The sequence below is a fragment of the Pristis pectinata genome, chromosome 11 (assembly GCF_009764475.1).
Source record: "Pristis pectinata isolate sPriPec2 chromosome 11, sPriPec2.1.pri, whole genome shotgun sequence".
Taxonomy (NCBI): Eukaryota; Metazoa; Chordata; class Chondrichthyes; order Rhinopristiformes; family Pristidae; genus Pristis; species Pristis pectinata.
The window spans coordinates 18090173-18110962 of NC_067415.1; the positions used below are offsets into that span (position 1 = coordinate 18090173).

The 20790-nt window shown below is 39.7% G+C and overlaps 1 protein-coding gene across 2 annotated transcripts in view; it reads left to right on the forward strand.

The window, feature by feature from the left end:
* Window positions 1-20497, forward strand: part of fam168a (family with sequence similarity 168 member A) — a 79508-nt gene extending 59011 nt beyond the window's left edge. Inside the window, exons 4-8 of one of the 2 annotated variants that reach the window (XM_052026679.1) lie at window positions 2547-2672; window positions 7237-7379; window positions 11139-11316; window positions 12860-12990; window positions 20217-20497. In XM_052026679.1, coding sequence (XP_051882639.1) covers window positions 2547-2672; window positions 7237-7379; window positions 11139-11316; window positions 12860-12972 — 560 coding nt within the window. In that variant the 3' untranslated portion in view covers window positions 12973-12990; window positions 20217-20497. The remainder of the gene's footprint in view (window positions 1-2546; window positions 2673-7236; window positions 7380-11138; window positions 11317-12859; window positions 12991-20216) is intronic. The other variant, XM_052026680.1, reaches the window with a different exon arrangement.
* The last annotated feature ends 293 nt before the right edge of the window (window positions 20498-20790 follow it).

Here is a 20790-nt window from a genome sequence, read left to right on the forward strand (position 1 = left end):
ATTCAATTATCGCCTAACACTTTGCAGCTGTGCCTCTTGTATTGTCTGGAAATATCTGGAAAAGAACTGGGTCCCGACACTCGCCTCTTTCTGTGGCTCCCACTTGCTCCAAGTCACAGCCCTAGCTACCTGGAATTATTCTTGTTCTTATAGTCCAATTTCATGCTGGTCTATCAGACAATTTTCAAATCAAATTTTATAGACCTGTTTAAATAATTTAGACATAATTTTCTGTTGATACGTTTACTGTGAGACGGTTGTTGCTTTCCATTTTCCATTCTGAATATTTATTTAATGAATTACTAACCTTGGTCTATTTTTAAGACCATGAGCAAGCCACCTTTTTTGCGAAGCGATGGGAAAGGAAAATATGACCTGAATTCTATTAAGCAATGCACCTTTTGGTGGCATCAATAAGATTTGAGAGAATTGCAGAATCAAAAATAAAGAAAGCATTTAAAGACCAATCAACAAGCAAAAAAATTGCAAATGCTGGAAACCTGAAATAAAATGATGGTAGTGCTCAATGGATTAGATGGCATGTGTGCAGAGACAAACCAAGCCATTGTTTCAGGTCGATAACCTTCCATCAAAACTGCGAGAAGCGGGGACAGGAGTAGGCCATTCTGCATCTTGAGCCTACTCTGCCATTCAGTAGGATCATGGCTGATCTGACATTCCTTGGTTCTGTGTTCCTGCCCTTTCCTTATCCTTGATTTTTCTCTTCCTGATTAGAAATCTATCTCAGCCTTAAGTACACAAGGACTCTGCACCCACAGTGCTCTGTTGTAAGGAGTTTCAAAGACCCTCAACCCCCTGTCAGAAGAAATTTTTCCTCATCTCAGCCTTGTTCTGAGACCATGCCCCTTGGCTTTGTAATATCCAATGAGAGGAAACATCTTCTTGGCCTTTATTCTGTCTGATGCTCTAAGAATCTTATTTCAATAAGATCAATACTCATTGTAGGCAGGACTTAAGATGTGCTCTCATTAGTGTGCTTGCAGTTGCAGTAAGACTTGTACTTCAACGCCCTTGAAATGAGAGCCAACACTGTTCCCTACTACCTGCTGCACTTGTGTGCTAGCTTTATGTTTTATGACGAGGCTTGCTAAATCCTTCTGTGCTACAGTTTCTGCTGCTTTTCTCCATTTTAATTACTGTTTTGTTTATTTTGCATGAACAGCAACTTCACTTTTTCCTATTTCTGTGACACTTTCTTTGCCCATTCATTTTATCTTATCAGTATTTGGCTACCATATACTTGCTTGCATCCTCCAAGTCATTGCTATGTTAACTGTTGGGACCCCAGCACTGATTTCTGTGGTACTCCACTGTTAACAGGTTGCTAATCAGAAAATTACCCCCAGCTCTTACCTTGTGACATAATACATCTACTGGTTCCACTCTTATCTATTCTAGTGGGATTTCATCAAAAAAATCTAATCAGATATGATTTCCCCTTTATGAAGATTGAGACTGAATAATGCAATTTATATAAGTACCTGCTAGAATGCATGGTGAAGGGTTGCTAATCGATATCAAAGAAAATGCTGGGAAGTCCAATAAATCCAGGCAACATATGTAGGGAGGTATTGAGAGAATTGGGAAAGGAGTACTAGAAATATTATGACACTAGGCTATAAAATAAAAAGCAACACTGAACTCTTGCAATAAATAACTGGGAAAGATAACCTAATTAAGAGTGCTGAGTGATCTAGGAATTAGGTTATTTGGCTTCATTGGTGTGAGACAAGTATAGTACTGAAGTTACAGGGAGGGAAAATGCACATTTTAAAAACTGCAATATCAAGGGTTATTATGTCCATGAGTAGTAAGAACTAGAAGTTCTGCAGGTAGAAAAATGTAGTTTATACTTTAAAGCTATAATTATCCTTTGTCAACTTTGTGTCCTATAATTACACTCTTCTGTTAATAGTTTTGCTTCACCTCTGCTAATGGGTACATGTTGTTAAAATGATAACCAGGTTTACATAGGAAGTTTTCATGTTAAATCTAGACAAATTAATAAAGGGAAGGAGACTAGGAAGTAAATGTTAAGATTTCAGCATATATTCGTGGGAAAAGTTCACAGATGTCTTTCTGGTATTGGTTTATTATTGTCGCTTGTACCGAGGTACAGTGAAAAGCTTGTCTTACAAACCAATTGGTACAGGTCAATTCATTACACAGTGCAGTTACGTAGAGTTAGTACAGAGTGCATTGCTGTAGTACAGGTAAAAACAATAACAGTACAGAGTAAAGTGTCACAGCTACAGAGAAAGTGCAGTGCAATAAGGTGCAAGGTCACAACAAGGTAGATCGTGAACTCTTAAATGCTTTTAGTAGTCAAATCAAATCAGTTAAGTTTTTGTTTGTGTAATGCTTAAATGCATTAGTTTTCCTTGTTGAAACCTTGGATTTGTTATCTGATCTTGATTCTGTAAGTGCTGTACACTGAGACAAAGATGCCATTTGTCCATGAATCATTGCATTGTTATTATTGAGACTTTTTTTGGTAACACCCACTTTTTCTGTCTCTGTGCAAGCTTTATTCATGATGAGACAGAGCTGGCCACAGACGTCAACTTCTGGTGCCTCTGAGGGTACTTATGACCTCCCAGTCGACGCTGGCACCGAGAGCAGAACTTTCCAAGCTTCTTCTGCGTCATTCAGTAAATAAAATATTTTTGTTATATTGTAGAACTTTATTGAACTGATTTACTTTTGAAGTGTATGTGCAGAAGAGTCCTGGGGAAGTAGTGAGGTAAAGTTTCATGAAGCACCTGAAATTGCAAAAATCTTGAGTGGATTTGGGTTAAGAAAGCTAAGGACGGCAGTTTATTTGGAGGCAGAAAACTGTTGACTTTGCAAGGGAAGTATATCGTTAAGGTGGTGAAGTGGTAATTAGATGTTAAGTATTTATCAGAAGTAATCATCAAATTCGTTACAAGTTGACACCCCTTTTTAATATTACCAAATCAACTAAACTATTGGAAAACTGATGGAGGCTAGAGCAAAGTCCATTATTCACAAGATTGAAGTGCTTAAATTTATTCAAGACCGACTTGAGACAAGAGACCACCTAAAAGGTGTTGCTGAAAATCATGGAGGATAAATTTCCCTTCCCTGTAAGCTGTCTTAAAAGTGAATATTTTGGTCATATCTCTTCTGCACATCATTTGGAATAACTTATCTAATAAAGAAATGGTATTTTCAAACAATCTCAAGGATATAAATGACTAAGAATCTCAAACTACTTTCTGTGGCATTATATGCCTAACTGCAGCTACAATCCTTTCTAAAGTATACTTGGAGTGGAACAAACTCAAAATCCATTATGTAAGTTGTATTTTGCCAGTCAATGTGAATGTTTTGTATCTTGCTTTAAATTTGTTCAGCATATAAAAGTCGCATTGCACTTTATTAGTGTTACCGCACTCTAGAGAATTATTCTTTTACGTGGGAATATAAGATACACAAAAAACACTGCAGCTTTGACAGAATACAGAACATTAAAGTATGAATGTTAAGCTTAAGACCTATCGCACAGATTTGTCGACATTTGCCTGTTTTAATGATCAGCATATTCACGGGTTTAATCCATTGCCTTTTGTAATCATGGCTCCACTTCTTCAAACTGAAAGAGTCTTGGTTCTGTTTGATCTAGAACAGCATTTGTTTACTGTTATACTGGTGAAGTGCACAGCCAGATTTGTAGCCTAATTTTCTATTTGCCCATGATCATTAGGTACCAATGCATGAGAAAGAAGCACTAATAAGAGAATTGTTGTGTAGTACTAACACGGTTGTGAATTTAAAAGCCACAGCATTTCATAACTTCTTCCATGATGAGGGGAAGGAAGAAGCTGTAAAATGCTATATCTATTGATTTCCAATGCAGTTTTCACAAATCTGATTTCTATTTGTAAAGAAAGTTTGTAATAACTAAAATGCAAGAAATTAATTCCCTTTTTCGTACATTATTAACTGATGACTGGAATGGGAATGCACATCTTCCAAAGCAAGAATTATCATAGTATTTCTATTGTCTTTCCCTTTCCTATCTATTCAAATAAAAATCTTTGTTGTAGGAAGTATTGGTGAAATGAATCTGCTTCTTCCCTATATTTCTCATTTTTCCTTTCCTCTTCCACATCCCCTTCCAAACCACCTCAAATGGACTCCCTTATGTTTAAATAGCGTACCGCTCCACTGAAAATAGTTGAATTCTCAATGTCAGGAGACATCTGAGCTGTCATTGGAAGAGCACTCTCTAAATTATCTGTGGGAAAAACATTGAAGATATTGTCTTCCAGATTGAAGGTCTTTTTTTCTAATTTCTTTCAGAATCCTATCTGGAGAAAGCAATTTATATTGTGTCTGACCTAAACTCCATTTTCCCTAATATAATGAAAATTGGGCAGGGCCAAATATTTTAAAATGATTGTAGATTATATTTGTGGACAGGTTGTACTGTACGCATGACTTTTTCCAAAAGGCTGGCCACGTCCAATTTCTCTACATGAAGCAGGTAAGTCCTTTTTAAGAGGCAAGGTGATTTGCATTACCTAGTTAGTTGAGGTGTGAATGTGTGTATGCATACGAGAGTGTGTGACTATTTTAAGTGTAAATTAGAAGATAGACTAGATGCAACGATAAAAGTGAAATGCTGGAAATACTTAGACTGGAAGCAGAATTATATTTGGCCAGGGAAGGGTAATGACATATAACCCAGAATATGAATTATGTACTGGGTGCAATACTCGAGCCTCACCCTAGGTAAAACAGCCCACATTCAACCAAATAAATTTCAGATAATGTGAAATGATATATCAAATTAAAATTTTATAAATGCATCTTGCAGTATTTTTAGATGACTTGTAGATTCTAATGCATTTATAGAAAGTTAAGTTAAAGCTTTGGCTTGGTAACTTAACCAAATGAAAATGAGGGATATTCCTTTCTGATCTTTTAGATCCAGAGATTTGACTTGTTGCATAATAATAGGGACTAACTTAAAATTGTAGTCTGGCTTCTGAGACTAGGATGTTTTTATTAAATAAAACACATTCTTTCCAACATTTTTCACCTGTAACATCAAGAGCAATTTCTAATGCTGGATATTGTAGCCAGAGCGCAAACTGCTTGGATAACTTGACCTGGTTTGCAACTGCCTGGCCAGCTGTTAAACTGAACTGTAATCAACACTCTTCCTGGTCCTTGATGCCAACCTCATTTTTAAAATGACCTGTCAACTTCAACACCTGAAACCTTTGTGTTTAAGTGCCAAAATGATCATCTAGAGCCAACAAGATTAATGATTATTTGAAATCTCATGGCAATTAGCCAGATTTATATCTACTGTGCAGATCATTTTTGTTGGGGCGAGGTTATGGATAGAAGATTCATCACATCTACGTGAAGGCATTAACACTTTTTCATCAAAGGGCTGTTCCTATCACTTTTTTTGTGCTTGGAGATAGGGTAAAAATACCCATGATTCAAATTGCTTAACCCCCAGAGTGATAATTCATTTTGAGGCACGCTCACAGAGGATCCTTTTGCACCTGGTTTTGTTTCCAGTATCATTTTTCTCTGTTTCCCCATGCCACATTTTGTAACAGTTGTGGTCAGTTGGCTTAATTTTAGTGCATACTAATACCGCTTTGTAACCAAGCACTGATTAACCTTTTTCCTTTTCCTGTGGGGAGGGGGAAATCTCTGCTTAATGCCACATCTGACAGATACATAACTCAGATTGAGTTTGTATCTTATTACTTTTGAAATGTAGATGTTCTGTATAATTTTTGTGTAAACTGTTTTTTTGAACACTTATTTTGCCACACAGCAAGTAGTTTGAGATTTTTGTCATTAAGGAATATTGCAGACCTTTGTCATAAAGATGCAGATTGAAAGCTGTGGCTACATAAACAAAAAAACTATCTTGATAAGAAGACTTACAAGATCCAGGATGTAATATTCGTAGCAAAACAATACAGAGTTACCCTGTATTGTAAAATAACCTATGTTAATATAATTCCATCCATAAAATCTTCAATTATGCATAGAATGAAAACAGTTTTTAATGTAGGATTAGATAGTGATCCAAACCTATTTTAAATATTTTGCACTAAATTTTGCAGAGGAAGAAATAGCTAGTTCTCAGCTCTAACCACTTTATTACAAACATTTACTAAAATCTAGATTATACTTGGTCATTTTTATTATAGGATATGAATCTTGCATAATCTGGTGAAGTTTTAAACTGCAGTTGCTATATTGGCCCAGAATTTGCTTGGAAAATGGTGAGAGTTTGCCCGCACCATTATTGGTTTGTAAAGAAGCTTAAAATTTGTGTGAAGAATTAGGTAATGCTGCACATTGCACATAACAACAAATTATTGGTTGATTTATCTGTCCTCCTGATAGCCTCCTGAAATTAGTGCTCAGTGTTACCATCTCTTATTTTCAGAAATTGCCACATTTGTGCTGTCACTACAAATTGAACTCTCCACAGAAAATAATGGCTAGTACTTGACATGAGGGCCCATTTAATGGGGACACTGTTCTTACAATTCCATTTACTTTCCCTAGTCCTTGGAAATAGTTGAGACTATAGAATTTCATCTCTTCAGGTAGTAAATTGTTCCCAGTGTTTGTTTTATGTACTTCTTTGTTTTCACACTCTCATTTTATTTTCTATCTAATTTGACTCCAATTCAAATTATTTCCTTAACCTGTCACTCCTGCTCTTTCTCAATCATTTTCGAAGTGATGAGGTTGTGGGAGTGAAAAATTCCTATAAGTTGGTGCGCATGTGCAAAATTCCCTGTTCCAGCAAATTCCTGGCTTATTACCTTAACTAATGAAATCTTTCAGTTATCTAAATCAAGCTAAAGTTGTGTGCAGCAGCATCTTGGAAAGAGTAGAAATTTTACTGCATGCTCTAAGTTAACACAAGTTATTTTTATTTCTCTTTGAAATTTTTTGTTTTGGAGTTGGTGTTTAATTTTTGACCGCTATAACTTTGATTTTAAAAATCAGAATACAAATTGAGGGTTTATTTACTTCTAATGATTTTGGCAGGATTTGTGTCAGTTAAATATGAGAAAATGTGAGCTGAGTTAAAGCTTTGGTTTTAAAACTAAATTTGAATTCCAATCTAGAAATTAGTTGTTAGAGAAAAATCTGTTAGTACTGTTTTTCTTGTGCTTTTAATTGATTTTATCTTTTTAGGATACACTGGAGGAACCCCCTACAAAGTAGCACCTACTCAGAGTAATGGTGCACCACCACCTTATTCTCCATCTCCAAACCCTTACCAGACTGCTATGTATCCCATTAGAAGTGCCTATCCACAGCAAAATCTGTATGCCCAGGTAAATTTAATGTGAAATGGAAGTGACTATTGAACCAATAAATTTGCATTGCATTGTGGCATGATTCATGAAGGTATTATGCATATCTGATACCAGGTGTATAATTATGCAATAGACAAGATTGCTGGAAGTTAAAATTGTGAAAGCTCTGCTCGGTTGTCTTCACTTTGTTTAATCATTTTTGGCTTTTCATCTGTAACCACCTCCAACACAAGCCATTCCCTGATTTTGTTCTCTCTGGTGGGTGGCTCTGCCTTGTGTCCAGGTAAATCTGTGTTGCTGACATTACTGTAAGTTTATCTGGTCATTAACCCACGTACTGACTGGCTGCCATATTGCATTACAAAACAATGACAGTAGTTCAAAGTATTATTGGCTTAAACATACTTAAGTGCTTTTGGATGTGAAAGGTACTACTGAACTGACTGGACCACAGGTAACACTGAATTGGAATATCAGGTAAAGAACCTTTTTGTCTAATGTGTTAGTGGAAAGTTGTTTACAAAATTTACAGTGCACTTGTCAATTTTAAAATTCCACCTGTTTTCTTGGAATAATATGGATATTATGTGCAGCAAACAAAGGTATATGATCTAACATGCATGGAGAGAAAGAAAGAAAATCTCCGATTTAATTGGCTGAATGGCTTGCCATGTTCTCCCTTTGCCAGTTGTTGTATAGGGAAGCAAATATGAAACCAGTTTTCTCCTCCCATAATTCTCCCCTTGACGTGTTTATACAATGGGTGCCTGCATCACATGGCTAGTCTTGAGAATTTGGCCTGTGGGACCACATAGCTCAACTGGATCTCCTGTCAACTTAATACACAATAGATCTTTTCTGCTGTGTTAAAGTACAAAGTGAGGAATTTGGCAGATTTGAGTATAATTGAGTGTGGAAAATCTGTCAGCCAGTGTATCACTGATTGCAGGCTGAGATCTAAAATGCATGGTGAAAATTAACTCAAATCCTCCTTGTGCTTTGTTTTTATTCCTTTTTTCAGGGAATGGGTGTTGTGGGCAAAGCCAACATTTACTGCCCATCCTGAATTGCTCTTGAAAATGTGAGCCACCTCAAGTCAGTCCACTCATGCTGACTAAGAGTGTAACACTCTTGGGTAGGGCATTCCAGGATTTATAGCCAGTGACAATGAAGGAATGATACTCCATTGGTGGTGTATGACTTGGAGGGGGGTCCTACAGATACTGTCCTTCCCAATTGCCAGCTGCCTTTGTACTCATTGATAGAGGTCATGAGTTTTTGAGGGGCTCTTTAAATAGCCTTTTTTTTAAATAGCCTAGGTCAGTAACTGTAGTGCATTTGGTATAACACATTGCTACAATGTTTTGCTGGTGGTGGAGGGAATGAAAATTGAGGGTGTTGATTAGAGTAGCAATCAAACAGGCTGTTTTATCCTAATTGTTTTTGAGCTTGCGTTTTGGGGCTACCTTCGTCCAGGCAAGTGGAGAGTGTTCCATCATGCTTTTAGCTTCTAACTTGTGCCTTTTAGATAGTGGGAGGGATTTGGGGTGCCAAGAGAAGAGTTGCTTGTTGCAGGATGCATAATCTCTGACTTGCCTATGTAGCCACAGTATTTATGTGACAGGTCCAATTGAATTTCTGGTGAATCGTAACCTCCAGGATGTTGATGTTGGGAGTCGTAATACTATTGAATATCAAGCATAGGTGGAAAATGATCATTGCCTGGCACTTTGGTGTGAATTTTACTTGTCACTTATCAGCCTATTCCTGCATGTTGTCCAGGCCTTGCTGCATAGACTTGCTGAGGAGTTGTGAATGGAATTGGACATTGCACAGCCATCAATGAACATCCTCACTTTTGACCTTAAGGAAGGTCATTGATGAAGCGGCTGAAGATGGTTGGGCCTAGGACAGTACCCCCAAGGAACTCCTGCAGCAGTACTGGGGTTGAGATGATTCATTTCAAATGACTGCAGTCATATTCCTTTGTGTAAGGTATGACTTGCATTATTGGAATGGTTCCCCAATGATGCCCATTAACTTGAATTTTACCAGGGCTCCATGATGATGCCCTTGCTCAAATGCTGCCTGATGTCGATGCATCATAATATCTCTTATTTTCAACTCTGATCCATGTTTGAACAGAAGCGGTGATGAGGTCTAGAGCTAAATGGTGCTGGTAAAACACAAATTGGGAATTGGCGAACAGGTTATTGGAGAAGAGGCTTGATGGCACCTTCTTAGCAGTGATTGATGGTTTAGATTTGTTTTACTTTTTTGTGCATGGGACGTACCCAGCCAGTTTTCCACATTGCCAAGTAGATTCCATTGTTGTAACTGTGCTAGAGCTGGAGGAAGCCAAGAGGGATCATCTGCTCAGTACTTTTGATCGAACCTGTTTGCAAATGCTTTCACCTTGTCTTTAGCAGTCTAGCTGGTTACCACCATTATTGAGTTTGAGGCTATTCTTGGAGTGGTCGCCTCCCATTAATGTTTAATTTTCCACCTTTTGCTCCTGATGTGGTATAATGAGAGAGCTTTGTTCTGACTATTGCTTGTCGAATTCCTTAGCTCTATACTGTAAACTATTTTTATTGTTTAGCAAACATGCCTTGTATTGCAGCTTCACCAGATGGGAACTGCATTTTTTGGTGCATCTGATGCTGCTTGTGACAAGTGCTTCTCTGTAACAGTAGATTGAGGAATATATCTGGTCAAAGGGTTGCAAATTATGATGCATTTTCTGCATCTGTGGATGGTCCATTGTACCGCTGAGGTGGCTGGTTTTGAGCTGCAAAACCTCCTCTGTGTCTATCCCATGTAGCATGACTGCAGTGCCTCTCAATCCAACCATCCATGTTTGACTTTTTCTGACCCCTCCCCTGTATCTCTCCCTTGCTCTTTCCTGCTTGTCCATGCCTGCCTTCTGCCTTCCTTTTTGATTTTTCCCCCCACCCCCCTCCCAACCCCATCTTTCTGCCCTTGCACCAGCCATTACCCCTTTGTTATCGTACTATTTGCCCCACCCAAGTTTCCTGGTTCTTGAGTCCTCCCAATCCTTTTTAGCAGTCGTTTTTCAACCCCCTTCCCCTCCCCCCCCCCCCCCCCCCCCCCCCCCCCCCAAAACTCTGCCTTCCTTTCCCCTCTCTTGCTCCTCCCTTCTCCACCATCACCTTTTCTCTTAGGTTCTGTTGCTTCACTGCAGCAGAAGTTGGGACCAAAGCCTTGGCCTCTAGTCATGGGTGTTAGCTTGGCAGGTTTGGGCAAGTTCTGCCTTCACTTCTGCAACTTGGTTTCATGCAAGTGGGAGACCCTGTAGCTTCTGGCCTCAGGAATTTGGTATGCTGTTCTCTTGCTGCCTTATCTCTTGCAGCAAGAATCTAGCCTGCACCTCAGTGTGACACTCCAAGATGTTTTTATCAACTGCTGGAATATAGCAAAGTTTAAAACACCTTACAGTGATGATTTCCTATGTTGTCACTCACCAGAGAGCACACTCAACTGCTCTTTATATGCATTGTTGTTATTATAAATGTGTAGATTGTTGAAGCATTGAAATGTTGCCATCACTGGCAAAGCCAACATTTTTGCATGTACCTCAGTGCCTTAATGTGGTGTACTAATTTCTTGAACCAGCCTTTACGGTGATAAAGCTTTTAAATTTTGGCGAATTGAAGCTTGTGTTTTGTCATTTGAACTTTGATAGTATAAAGTATAGCATACACTTTTAATGAAATTTTGTGTAGGATTTTAGCTGATTTCTTATTTTTTTTTAAGCAGGGGGCTTATTATACACAGCCTGTGTATGCAGCACAGCCTCATGTAATTCACCATACCACGGTGGTGCAACCTAATAGCATTCAGCCTGCTATTTACCCGACTTCTGTCCCTGCTCCACGGACCAATGGGATGGCTATGGGTATGGTTGCTGGGACTACCATGGCAATGACAGCAGGTAGGCAGTCCGTGAATGTACGTAGTACTCTTGGAAAACAATGCACAAAAATTGTGTTAATAGTCCATGGAAGCACTCTTTAAACACTCAAGGTGGGTATCAGTACATTATTTCCTAACTTAGAAAATAGCTGTATTCAGAAATGGAGAAGGTAATAAAGAATAATTAAATTCAAACATCCTTCCATTACGTGTATATTTAATCTTCTTGGGGAATTATTACACAAAGCTGAATATTTAAACCAACAAAATTGCGGGATCATTTGAAATTATTTTGGATAGTTGTACTGCAATGGTGATTCTCAAGGGAACTGTTATGTTTAGAAATCTTGTTTCTAAACTGTCTAGATCAATCTGAGCAGAAATGGTGCATCACCTTGTAACTTGCTGCATCCCAGTTTTGCATGTCAATTGCTGGTCTCTGGTTGAGATGCCATAGTCATTAAGCATACTTTTTCTTAAACTTCAAGGATATTATAGAAGTATAATATAGTCAATGTTGATTGATAAGGGAGAGACTTTCCCTTGGGTAGTGCTTTGTAACCTCTTAGAAGTGTGTCATTACTTTGTGTAAATCATGGAAATATTGCAGTTATTATGTGGTTAATCCACTGTAGGGCTGAAATAAAATTGGGCGGATGCTGAGAATCTGAAATGTTGGGAATTCTCAACAAGTGAGGCAACGTAACTGGAGAGAGAAACAACGAATTCAGTGAACTTTCATCAGACTGGTTCTGATGAAAGGTCATTGACCTGAAATATTAATTTAGGTCCAGCAACATCTGTGAAGACACAGTATTTCCAGTATTTTCTGTTAATTCCAATATAGGATTTATCTCCATCTCTTGACAAAATTGCAACCAAAAGGTCCAAATTGACTTTCCTGAAACAGGGTCTTGAGCCAAAATGTCGACTTTTGCCTCCACAGATGCCAATTTGACCTGCTGAGTTCTTCTAGCGTTGTTTTTTGTTCCAGATTCCAGCATCTGCAGTCTCTTTTGTCCTCTTGACTTAATGAAATGGAGTTATGTCTTAGCATCATAGTAGGAACTTGTAATTTAAAAAATATTTGAAGTTACACGCAATGGTTTTCTACATTTCTTGCTTCATTTGGTCCTTTGCGATAGAAGAATGCAGACGACATCAAAATGGGGTGAATGTGAAACAGGACCTAAAAGTGTCAAGGTTAGATGGGGTTTATTTTTAGATCCTGTTTCTTATTCTGTTTTTTCCTCTTAATCACTTGCCTAAATTTAAAGTTTAAAATTTGTAGATTATTGCAGTAAACACCTGAAAATCATTTGAAACTTTACCATGAAACAGTTGTACTTGCATAACTTTTAAACAAGTCGTTGAAATTCATTTTTACCTGCTGTATTAATCCAAGCAACAAAGTGAAAAGGATAGGTTGATTGTGCTAATGTCATCCAGCAACTTTCTCTCACAGTTCTGATAGGTTTGTTTGTGCAGAAAAGTTAGTTACTTCCAAGCACCTGAAATGTTGTTGAATTGAAGCTTTTTCCATTTCTTCCTTCCCTCAAAAGGGACTCTGCTGACCACACCACAACATACTCAACTAGGACCACATCCAGTTTCTGTGCCAACGTACAGGACTCAAGGAACACCTGCCTATAGCTACGTACCTCCACACTGGTAAATTCGCAAACCAATTCATGTAAGTTTAACATCCAATCTTAATGCTTATTGATTTTAAGTTTGTCATTTATTTGGGATCTGGTCATCACTGGCAAGGCTGCAATTCATTGCCCATCCCTAATAAGCCCCACACATTAAATGTAACGTACATTTTGAGAATTAATTTTGAAAGTAGAGTAATGTTTAGTAAACGCGTGCCTTGCCTGGTGTAAGCCTGCCCCATCAGGCAGCACCTGACCCAACTGGAAGAGTGGGTTGCATGTCAGCCTCATGAGTCACCACAGAACAGGATTGGAAGCAAGTCCTCATTACTAATGGATTGTAATGTTTTTAATTGTCTCCAGAATGTCTTCATGGTAGAGTTTTCTCCAAAGCTTCAGGTTTAAACTTGAGATCTAGCTTGTCAAAACTGTTCTAGAAATTATTTTAAAAAGCATAACACTTGGTTGCTTCTGATCTAATACTTTGGTTACTGCACAATCCATATATTTTGCAAGATAAGCTGAAGATTGACATCTGACACTTGGAAAAACCAAGCTTAAGATGCCATTGCTTAAAATTTTGAAACCTTGAGTTGTCATTTCAGTTAAATTTAATTTTTTTGAAAGTGCAAAATTTTAGCAGGAGATAATAGTTTAGAACAGCCTATAATTCATTGATATCTGAAGTTACTTCTGATTTTTAAATATTTGCCAGCATGGGCATTTTGTTCTGATTTGCACTCAATTCCTTTGATTTAATTTTGAAAATTTGTAAATAAAATTCATTTGACCAAAATTCTAATTTTTCTTCATAATTGTATCTTCCAGAGGTGTATAGTTTTATGATGCAGTACTATACAGTGGCATGCAAAAGTTTGGGCACCCCAGTCAAAATTTCTGTTACTGTGAATAACTAAGCGAGTAAAAGATGACCTGATTTCCAAAAGCCATAAAGTTAAAGATGACACATTTCTTTAATATTTTAAGCAAGATTACTTCTTTTATTTCCATCTTTTACAGTTTCAAAATAACAAAAAAGGAAAGGCCCAAAGCAAAAGTTTGGACACCCTGCATGGTCAGTGCATAATAACACCCCCTTTGGCAAGTATCACAGCTTGTAAATGCTTTTGGCAGCCAGCTAAGAGTCTTTCAATTCTTTTTTGGGGGATTTTTGCCCATTCTTCCTTGCAAAAGGCTTCTAGTTCTGTGAGATTCTTGGGCCGTCTTGCATGCACTGCTCGTTTGAGGTCTATCCACAGATTTTCGATGATGTTTAGGTTGGGGGACTGTGAGGGCCATGGTAAAACCAGCTTGTGCCTCATGAGGTAGTCCATTGTGGATTTTGAGGTGTGTTTAGGATAGCTCTCCTGTTGTAGAAGCCATCCTCTTTTCAGCTTCAGCTTTTTTACAGATGGTGTGATGTTTACTTCCAGAATTTGTTGGTAGTTAATTGAATTCATTCTTCCCTCTACCAGTGAAATGTTCCCCGTGTCACTGGCTGCAACACAAGCCCAAAGCATGATTGATCCACCCCCGTGCTTAACAGTTGGAGAGGTGTTCTTTTCATGAAGTTCTGCACCGTTTTCTCTCCAAACATACCTTTGCTCATTGCAGCCAAAAAAAGTTCTATTTTAACTTCATCAGTCCACAGGACCTGTTTCCAAAATGCATCAGGCTTGTTTAGATGTTCCTTTGCAAGCTTCTGACACTGAATTTTGTGGTGAGGACACAGGAAAGTTTGGAGAAAAACGGGTGCAGAATTTCAAACAAGAATTGGAAGACTCTTAGCTGGCTGCCGAAAGCGTTTACAAGCTGTGATACTCCCCAAAGGGGGTGTTACTAAGTACTGACCATGCAGAGTGCCCAAACTTTTGCTTCGGGCCCTTTTCCTTTTTTGTTATTTTGAAACTAAGAGATGGAAATAAAAAGTAATCTTAAAATATTAAAGAAATGTGTCATCTTTTTAATAGGGTTTTTATTATAAGGGTCAGATTTTATAAGGTTCTTTTTAAGTTGTTTTATAACTTTTTAATCGGGAATAGTGAGGGCTGGACTGCTCAGGTGCGTGACGTTGACAGGTAAGGCGCGGGCAGTTTAAGAAGCAAACTGCCATATCCAGCAGGCAGCGTTGGAGCAGGCAGCTGAGTGAGAGGGAGCAGAGTGGTTGGGCTTTGGCTCAAGGGGCTTTGGTGTAAAGGGGCAAGGCAGGTGAGTAGCTGGTAGGTAGGTAAAGGTTAGGTTTACCTGATATCTGTTATAAATTTTTAAGTAGAAAAACTAGGGGGGAGAAAAGAATTAGTTCTGATGGAGGTCATGGTGGTGCGCTGCAGCTGCTTGATGTGGGAGCTCGTGGACCTTGCTACGGTCCACGATGGCTACATCTGCAGTAAGTGTTTGAGGCTGGAGGAACTTTGGCTCACAATCGATGAGCTGGAGTTGCAGCTTCAAACAGTCCACAGCATCGGGGGGGGGGGGGGGAGAGTTATTGAGATACTGTACATAAGGAGAGCAGGTACTACTGGAGTCCAGGAAGTAGATAGAATGGTGATTGTCAGGGGAGGGAAAAGGAAAAAGAAAACGAACAGGCAGTTAGAGCAGAGGACCCCGGAGGCTATTCCCCTCAGTAACAGGTTTTCCGTTTTGGAGGCTGTTGAGGGAGATGACCTGCCGGGGCCTAGCAGCAGTAGCCAGGTCTATGGCACTGGGACCGGTCCTGCTGCTCAGAAGGGAAGGGAGGAGAAGAGGAAGGCAGTAGTGATAGGGGACTCGATAGTCAAGGAAACAGATAGGAGGTTCTGTGGCAGTGAGCATGAATCCCGGATGGTATGTTGCCTCCTGGTGCCAGGGTCCAGGATGTCACTGATTGGGTCCACAGGATTCTAGAATGGGAGGGAGAACAGCCAGAAGTCGTGGTTCATGTTGGTACCATTGACATAGGTGGGAAGAAGGATGAGGTCCTGAAAAGTGAGTTTAGTGAGCTAGGCAGAAGGCTGAAGAACAGGACCTCGAGGGTAGCGATCTTGGGATTGCTGCCAGTGCCACGCGATAGTGAAGGGAGGAATACGAGGAGATGGCAAATAAATGCGTGGCTGAGAAGCTGGTGTAGGAGGGAGGGTGTTAGATTTTTGGATCATTGGGATCTCTTCTGGGGAAGGTGGGACCTGTACAGAGAGGACGGGTTACACCCGAACCTGAGGGGGGCCAATATCCTTGTGGCCAGGTTTGCTAGGGTGGTTCAGGAGGGTTTAAACTAGATTGTGAGGGGGAAGGGAACCAGGGGAGTAGGTCAGAGGAAGAAGGGGATGGGGAAAAGTCAGATCTGACAGGTAGAGAGGCTTTGAGGAAGGAGAAGCAGAGTACAGGCTATAAAAGTAGTAAGGTGGATGGGCTAAAGTGCATTTACTTAAATGCAAGAAGCATCAGGAATAAGGGAGATGAACTGAGCTTGGATCAGTACATGGGACTATGATATTGTGGCTATTACAGAGACATGGCTGACATCAGGACAGGAATGGATATTGAAAATTCCTGGTTTTCAGTGTTTTAAAAGGGATGGGGGTGGGGGGAGAAGAGGAAGAGGGGTGGCGATACTGGTTAGGGACACTATTAGAGCTGCAGAAAGGGTAGATAATGTAGAAGGATCCTCTCTAGAGTTGGAAGTTAGGAACAAAGGGGCAGTTACCCTCCTGGGAGTATTCTATAGGCTGCCTGGTAGCAGTAGGGATACTGAGGAGCAGATTGGGAGGCAGTTTTTGGAAAGATGCAAAAATAACAGGGTTATTATAATGGGAAACTTCAACTTTCCAAATATTGATTGGCACCTACTTAGTGCCAAGGGTTTAGATGGGGCACAGTTTGTTAGGTGTGTCCAGGACAGATTCCTGACACAGTATGTTGACAGGCCAACGAGAGGGAATGCCCTATTAGATCTAGTTTTGGGTAATGAACCAGGACAGGTGACAGATCTATCGGTGGGTGAGCATTTGGGGGACAGTGACCATTGCTCCATAACCTTTAGAATTGTCATGGACAGGGATAGGAGCAGAGAGGACGGGAAGGTATTTACTTGGGGAAAGGTGAATTATGAGGCTATAAGGTGAGAACTTGGGAGTGTAAATTGGGGTGACATTTTTGAAGGGAAATGTACTATGGAGGTGTGGTCGATGTTCAGGGATCTCTTGCAGGATGTTAGGGATAAATTTGTCCCGGTGAGGCAGAGAAGGAGTGGTAGGGTGAAGGAACAGTGGGTGACAGGAGAGGTGGAACAACTAGTTAGGAAGAAGGTGGCAGCATACATAAGGTGTAATGTAAGCAGCAAGGATCAGACAGGGCTTGTGAGGAATAGAGTAGCAAGGAAGGAACTTAAAGGGCTTAGGAAAGCGAGAAAGGGACACGAAGAGGCTTTGGTGAGTAGTGTTAAGGAGAATCCCAAGGCTTTTTTCTCGTACATGAAGAGCAGAAGGATGGCTAGGGTAAAGGTAGGTCCGATTAGAGACAAAGGTGGGAAGATGTGCCTGGAAGCTGTGGAAGTGGGTGAGGTTCTCAATGAATACTTCTCTTCAGTATTCACCAAGGAGAGGGGTCTTGATGATGCTGAGGACAGTGTTGGTGAGGGTAATGTTCTAGAGTATGTAGATATTAAGAGAGGATGTGTTGGAGTTGTTAGAAAATATTAGGACAGAGAAATCCCCGGGGCCTGACGGAATATTCCCCAGGCTGCTTCGTGAGGCGAGGGAGGAGATTGCTGAACCGTTGGTTAGGATCTTTGAGTCCTTGTTGTCCACGGGGATGGTACCGGAGGATTGGAGGGTTGCGAATGTTGTCCGCTTATTCAAGAAAGGTAGTAGGGATAGTCCAGGGAATTACAGGCCGGTGAGCCTTACGTCTGTGGTGGGTAAGCTGTTAGAAAGGATTCCAAGAGAGGATCTATGAGCATTTAGAGAATCATAGACTGATTAGGGACAGCCAGCATGGCTTTGTGAAGGGAAGATCTTGACTCACAAGCCTGATAGGGTTCTTTGAGGAGGTGACCAGGAAGATTGAGGGTAGTGCTGTGGATGTGGTCTACATGGATTTTAGTAAGGCGTTTGACAAAGTTCTGCATGGTAGGCTTCTTCAGAAGGTCAGAGGCCAAGGGATCCAGGGAAGCTTGGCCGTGTTGATTCAGAATTGGCTTGCTTGTAGAAAGCAGAGGGTTGAGGTGGAGGGAGTACATTCGGATTGGAGGGCTGTGACTAGTGGTGTCCCACAGGGGTCAGTTCTGGGACCTCTACTTTTTGTGATGTTTATTAATGACTTAGATGAGGGGGTGGAAGGCTGGGTTAGCAAGTTTGCAGATGACACAAAGATTGGTGGTGTTGTGGATAGTGTGGAGGGCTGTCGAAGCTTGCAGAGGGATATTGATAGGATGCAGAGCTGAGCAGATGGAGTTCAATCCAGAGAAGTGAGGTCGTACACTTTGGAAGGACAAACTCCAAGGCAGAGTACAAGGTAAATAGCGGGATTCTGGGCAGTGTGGAGAAGCAGAGGGATCTGGAGGTTCATATCCACCAATCACTGAAAATTGCCTCACAGGTAGATAGGGTAGTTAAAGCTGATGGGATGTTAGCTTTCATAAGCCATGGGATCGAGTTTAAGAGCCGCGAAGTGATGATGCAGCTTTACAAAACTCTGGTTAAACCACACTTAGAGTACTGTGTCCAGTTCTGGCCGCCTCATTATAGGAAGGATGTGGAGGCATTGGAAAGGGTGCAGAGGAGATTTACCAGGATGCTGCCTGGATTAGAGAGTATGGATTATGCGGAGAGATTAAAGGAGCTAGGGCTGTTCTCATTGGAGAGGAGGAGGATGAGGGGAGACATGATAGAGGTATACAAGATATTGAGAGGAATAGATAGAGTGCATGGCCAGTGCCTCTTTCCCAGGGCACCAATGCTCAAAACGAGGACATGGCTTTAAGGTAATGGGTGGGAAGTTCAAGGGAGATGTTAGAGGGAGGTTTTTCACCCAGAGAGTGGTTGGTGCATGGAATGCGCTGCCTGGGATGGTGGTGGAGGCTGATACATTGGACAAGTTCAAGAGATTGTTAGATAAGCATATGGAGGAATTTAAGATAGAGGGATATGTGGGAGGAAGGGGTTAGATAGTCTTAAGTGTGGTTTGAAGGGTGGCACAACATGGTGGGCTGAAGGGCTTGTATTGTTCTATGGTTAACTTTATGCCTTTAGGAAATCAGGTCATCTTTTACTCGTTTAGCTATCCACAGTAACAGAAATCTTGACTAGGGTGCCCAAACTTTTGCATGCCACTGTATACAGTACTACAGATAAAGCAGGTCATGAAAGAACCTGAATGCTTTTGTGCAAGAGAAAAATATTTAAACCCTCAACCTAATGCTGTAAGGTAGTGAGTTTATATTTTCTTCACACAACAGCATTCAGGTTCTTCCTTAATCTATGCACTATTGCACTGATTTTGATTTCATATCAATTTTACATTGTTTGCATTGAACTGCATCTGTTATCTATTGGTCCGTTTTCCTAAACTTCAAAGTCCATCCTGGTCTATATTCAGTTGATGTGTGTTTTTTAAAAAAAATGCGTGCATGTGGAATCCCTGTGAAGCTTGTAAAGACAGAAGTCGCTTCCCATTTTTAGTGAGTTGAAATGTAAGCTACATGTGAATCATTAGTGATCTTGTTGCATTGACTCCTTTATAGTAATGAAAGTGTTTAACATGTGATTAATTATACTGATAATGCTCTTTTGAAAACGTGTGCGGATTTATGTCTTGGTTTTTAATGGAAATACATATTTGTTATTTTCTGTTCTAATGTTACATAAACTCTTGTTTAGTGCACAGCCCATTGCTTACCATTTTAAATATAAAATATGTATGCAATTTTGTTTGTGTATGATCCTAATTTGCTGACAAATTTAAATATTAATCAATTTTTCCATACTTGTAATATTAACCAATTTTTTGATGTCCAATTTCAGTCTGTTGTTGTTTGATTGCATTGCATAAATATCCAAGTTTCTTTGTTAAGACCTTGCCTTCAGCTTACAGTTGGAGAAGACCAAGCTTTTTACCTTTTAGTTTTATTCGCATTTTAGAATCTAAAATCATTGTTCCACTGAAAATATTTGCATAGAACAGGACTTAAGGATAAGTTTTTTCTTGAATGAAATGTGAATGTAGAGTAATTAACTTTTAGATTTGTTAGATATGGTATAAAGTTCTGTTTCTTTTACCTCCCTTACAGATCTGGAGTCAGACATTGTATGCAACTACTCAAGTCTTACGTTGGTGCTTGTGCATCGAAGCCACATGGCACCAAATCTGTTTGCAAGGACAAAGTGCAAAGGTCACTTTATGCATTTAGTGTTTTTTTGTAAAAGCTGCTTTTCTCCAAATTTCTGCCTCATTTAAGTTCTTTTCCATTGTAGCTACTCAAAATTGTTACAGACCAACATTTGTTATTACTGGTGAGGCTATGGCCAAAGGGGCCTATTCAATGGTGAGAATACATCCTTTAAAAAATTGCATGTTTCACCATTTCTATTACTCAGATCCTATATGGAGATCTACATTGAGGTTTAAATGCAAAAAATTGAGCCCAACCCAAATTTGATGCATCAATCCCAAGCAAAGCAAAAACATTATTTCAGTTTAAAGGGAAGTGTGACTGTCTCTTTGATCTGATTGGTGTTCTCAATCTAGCAAATAGCAGCCATAAAACCTTAGACATTCAGTTAGAACATTAGCCCTTATATTTAAAAGGCATTATCAATATTAGTACTCACCACTGAAATGGCCTTTAATCTTTTTTTTGTTTT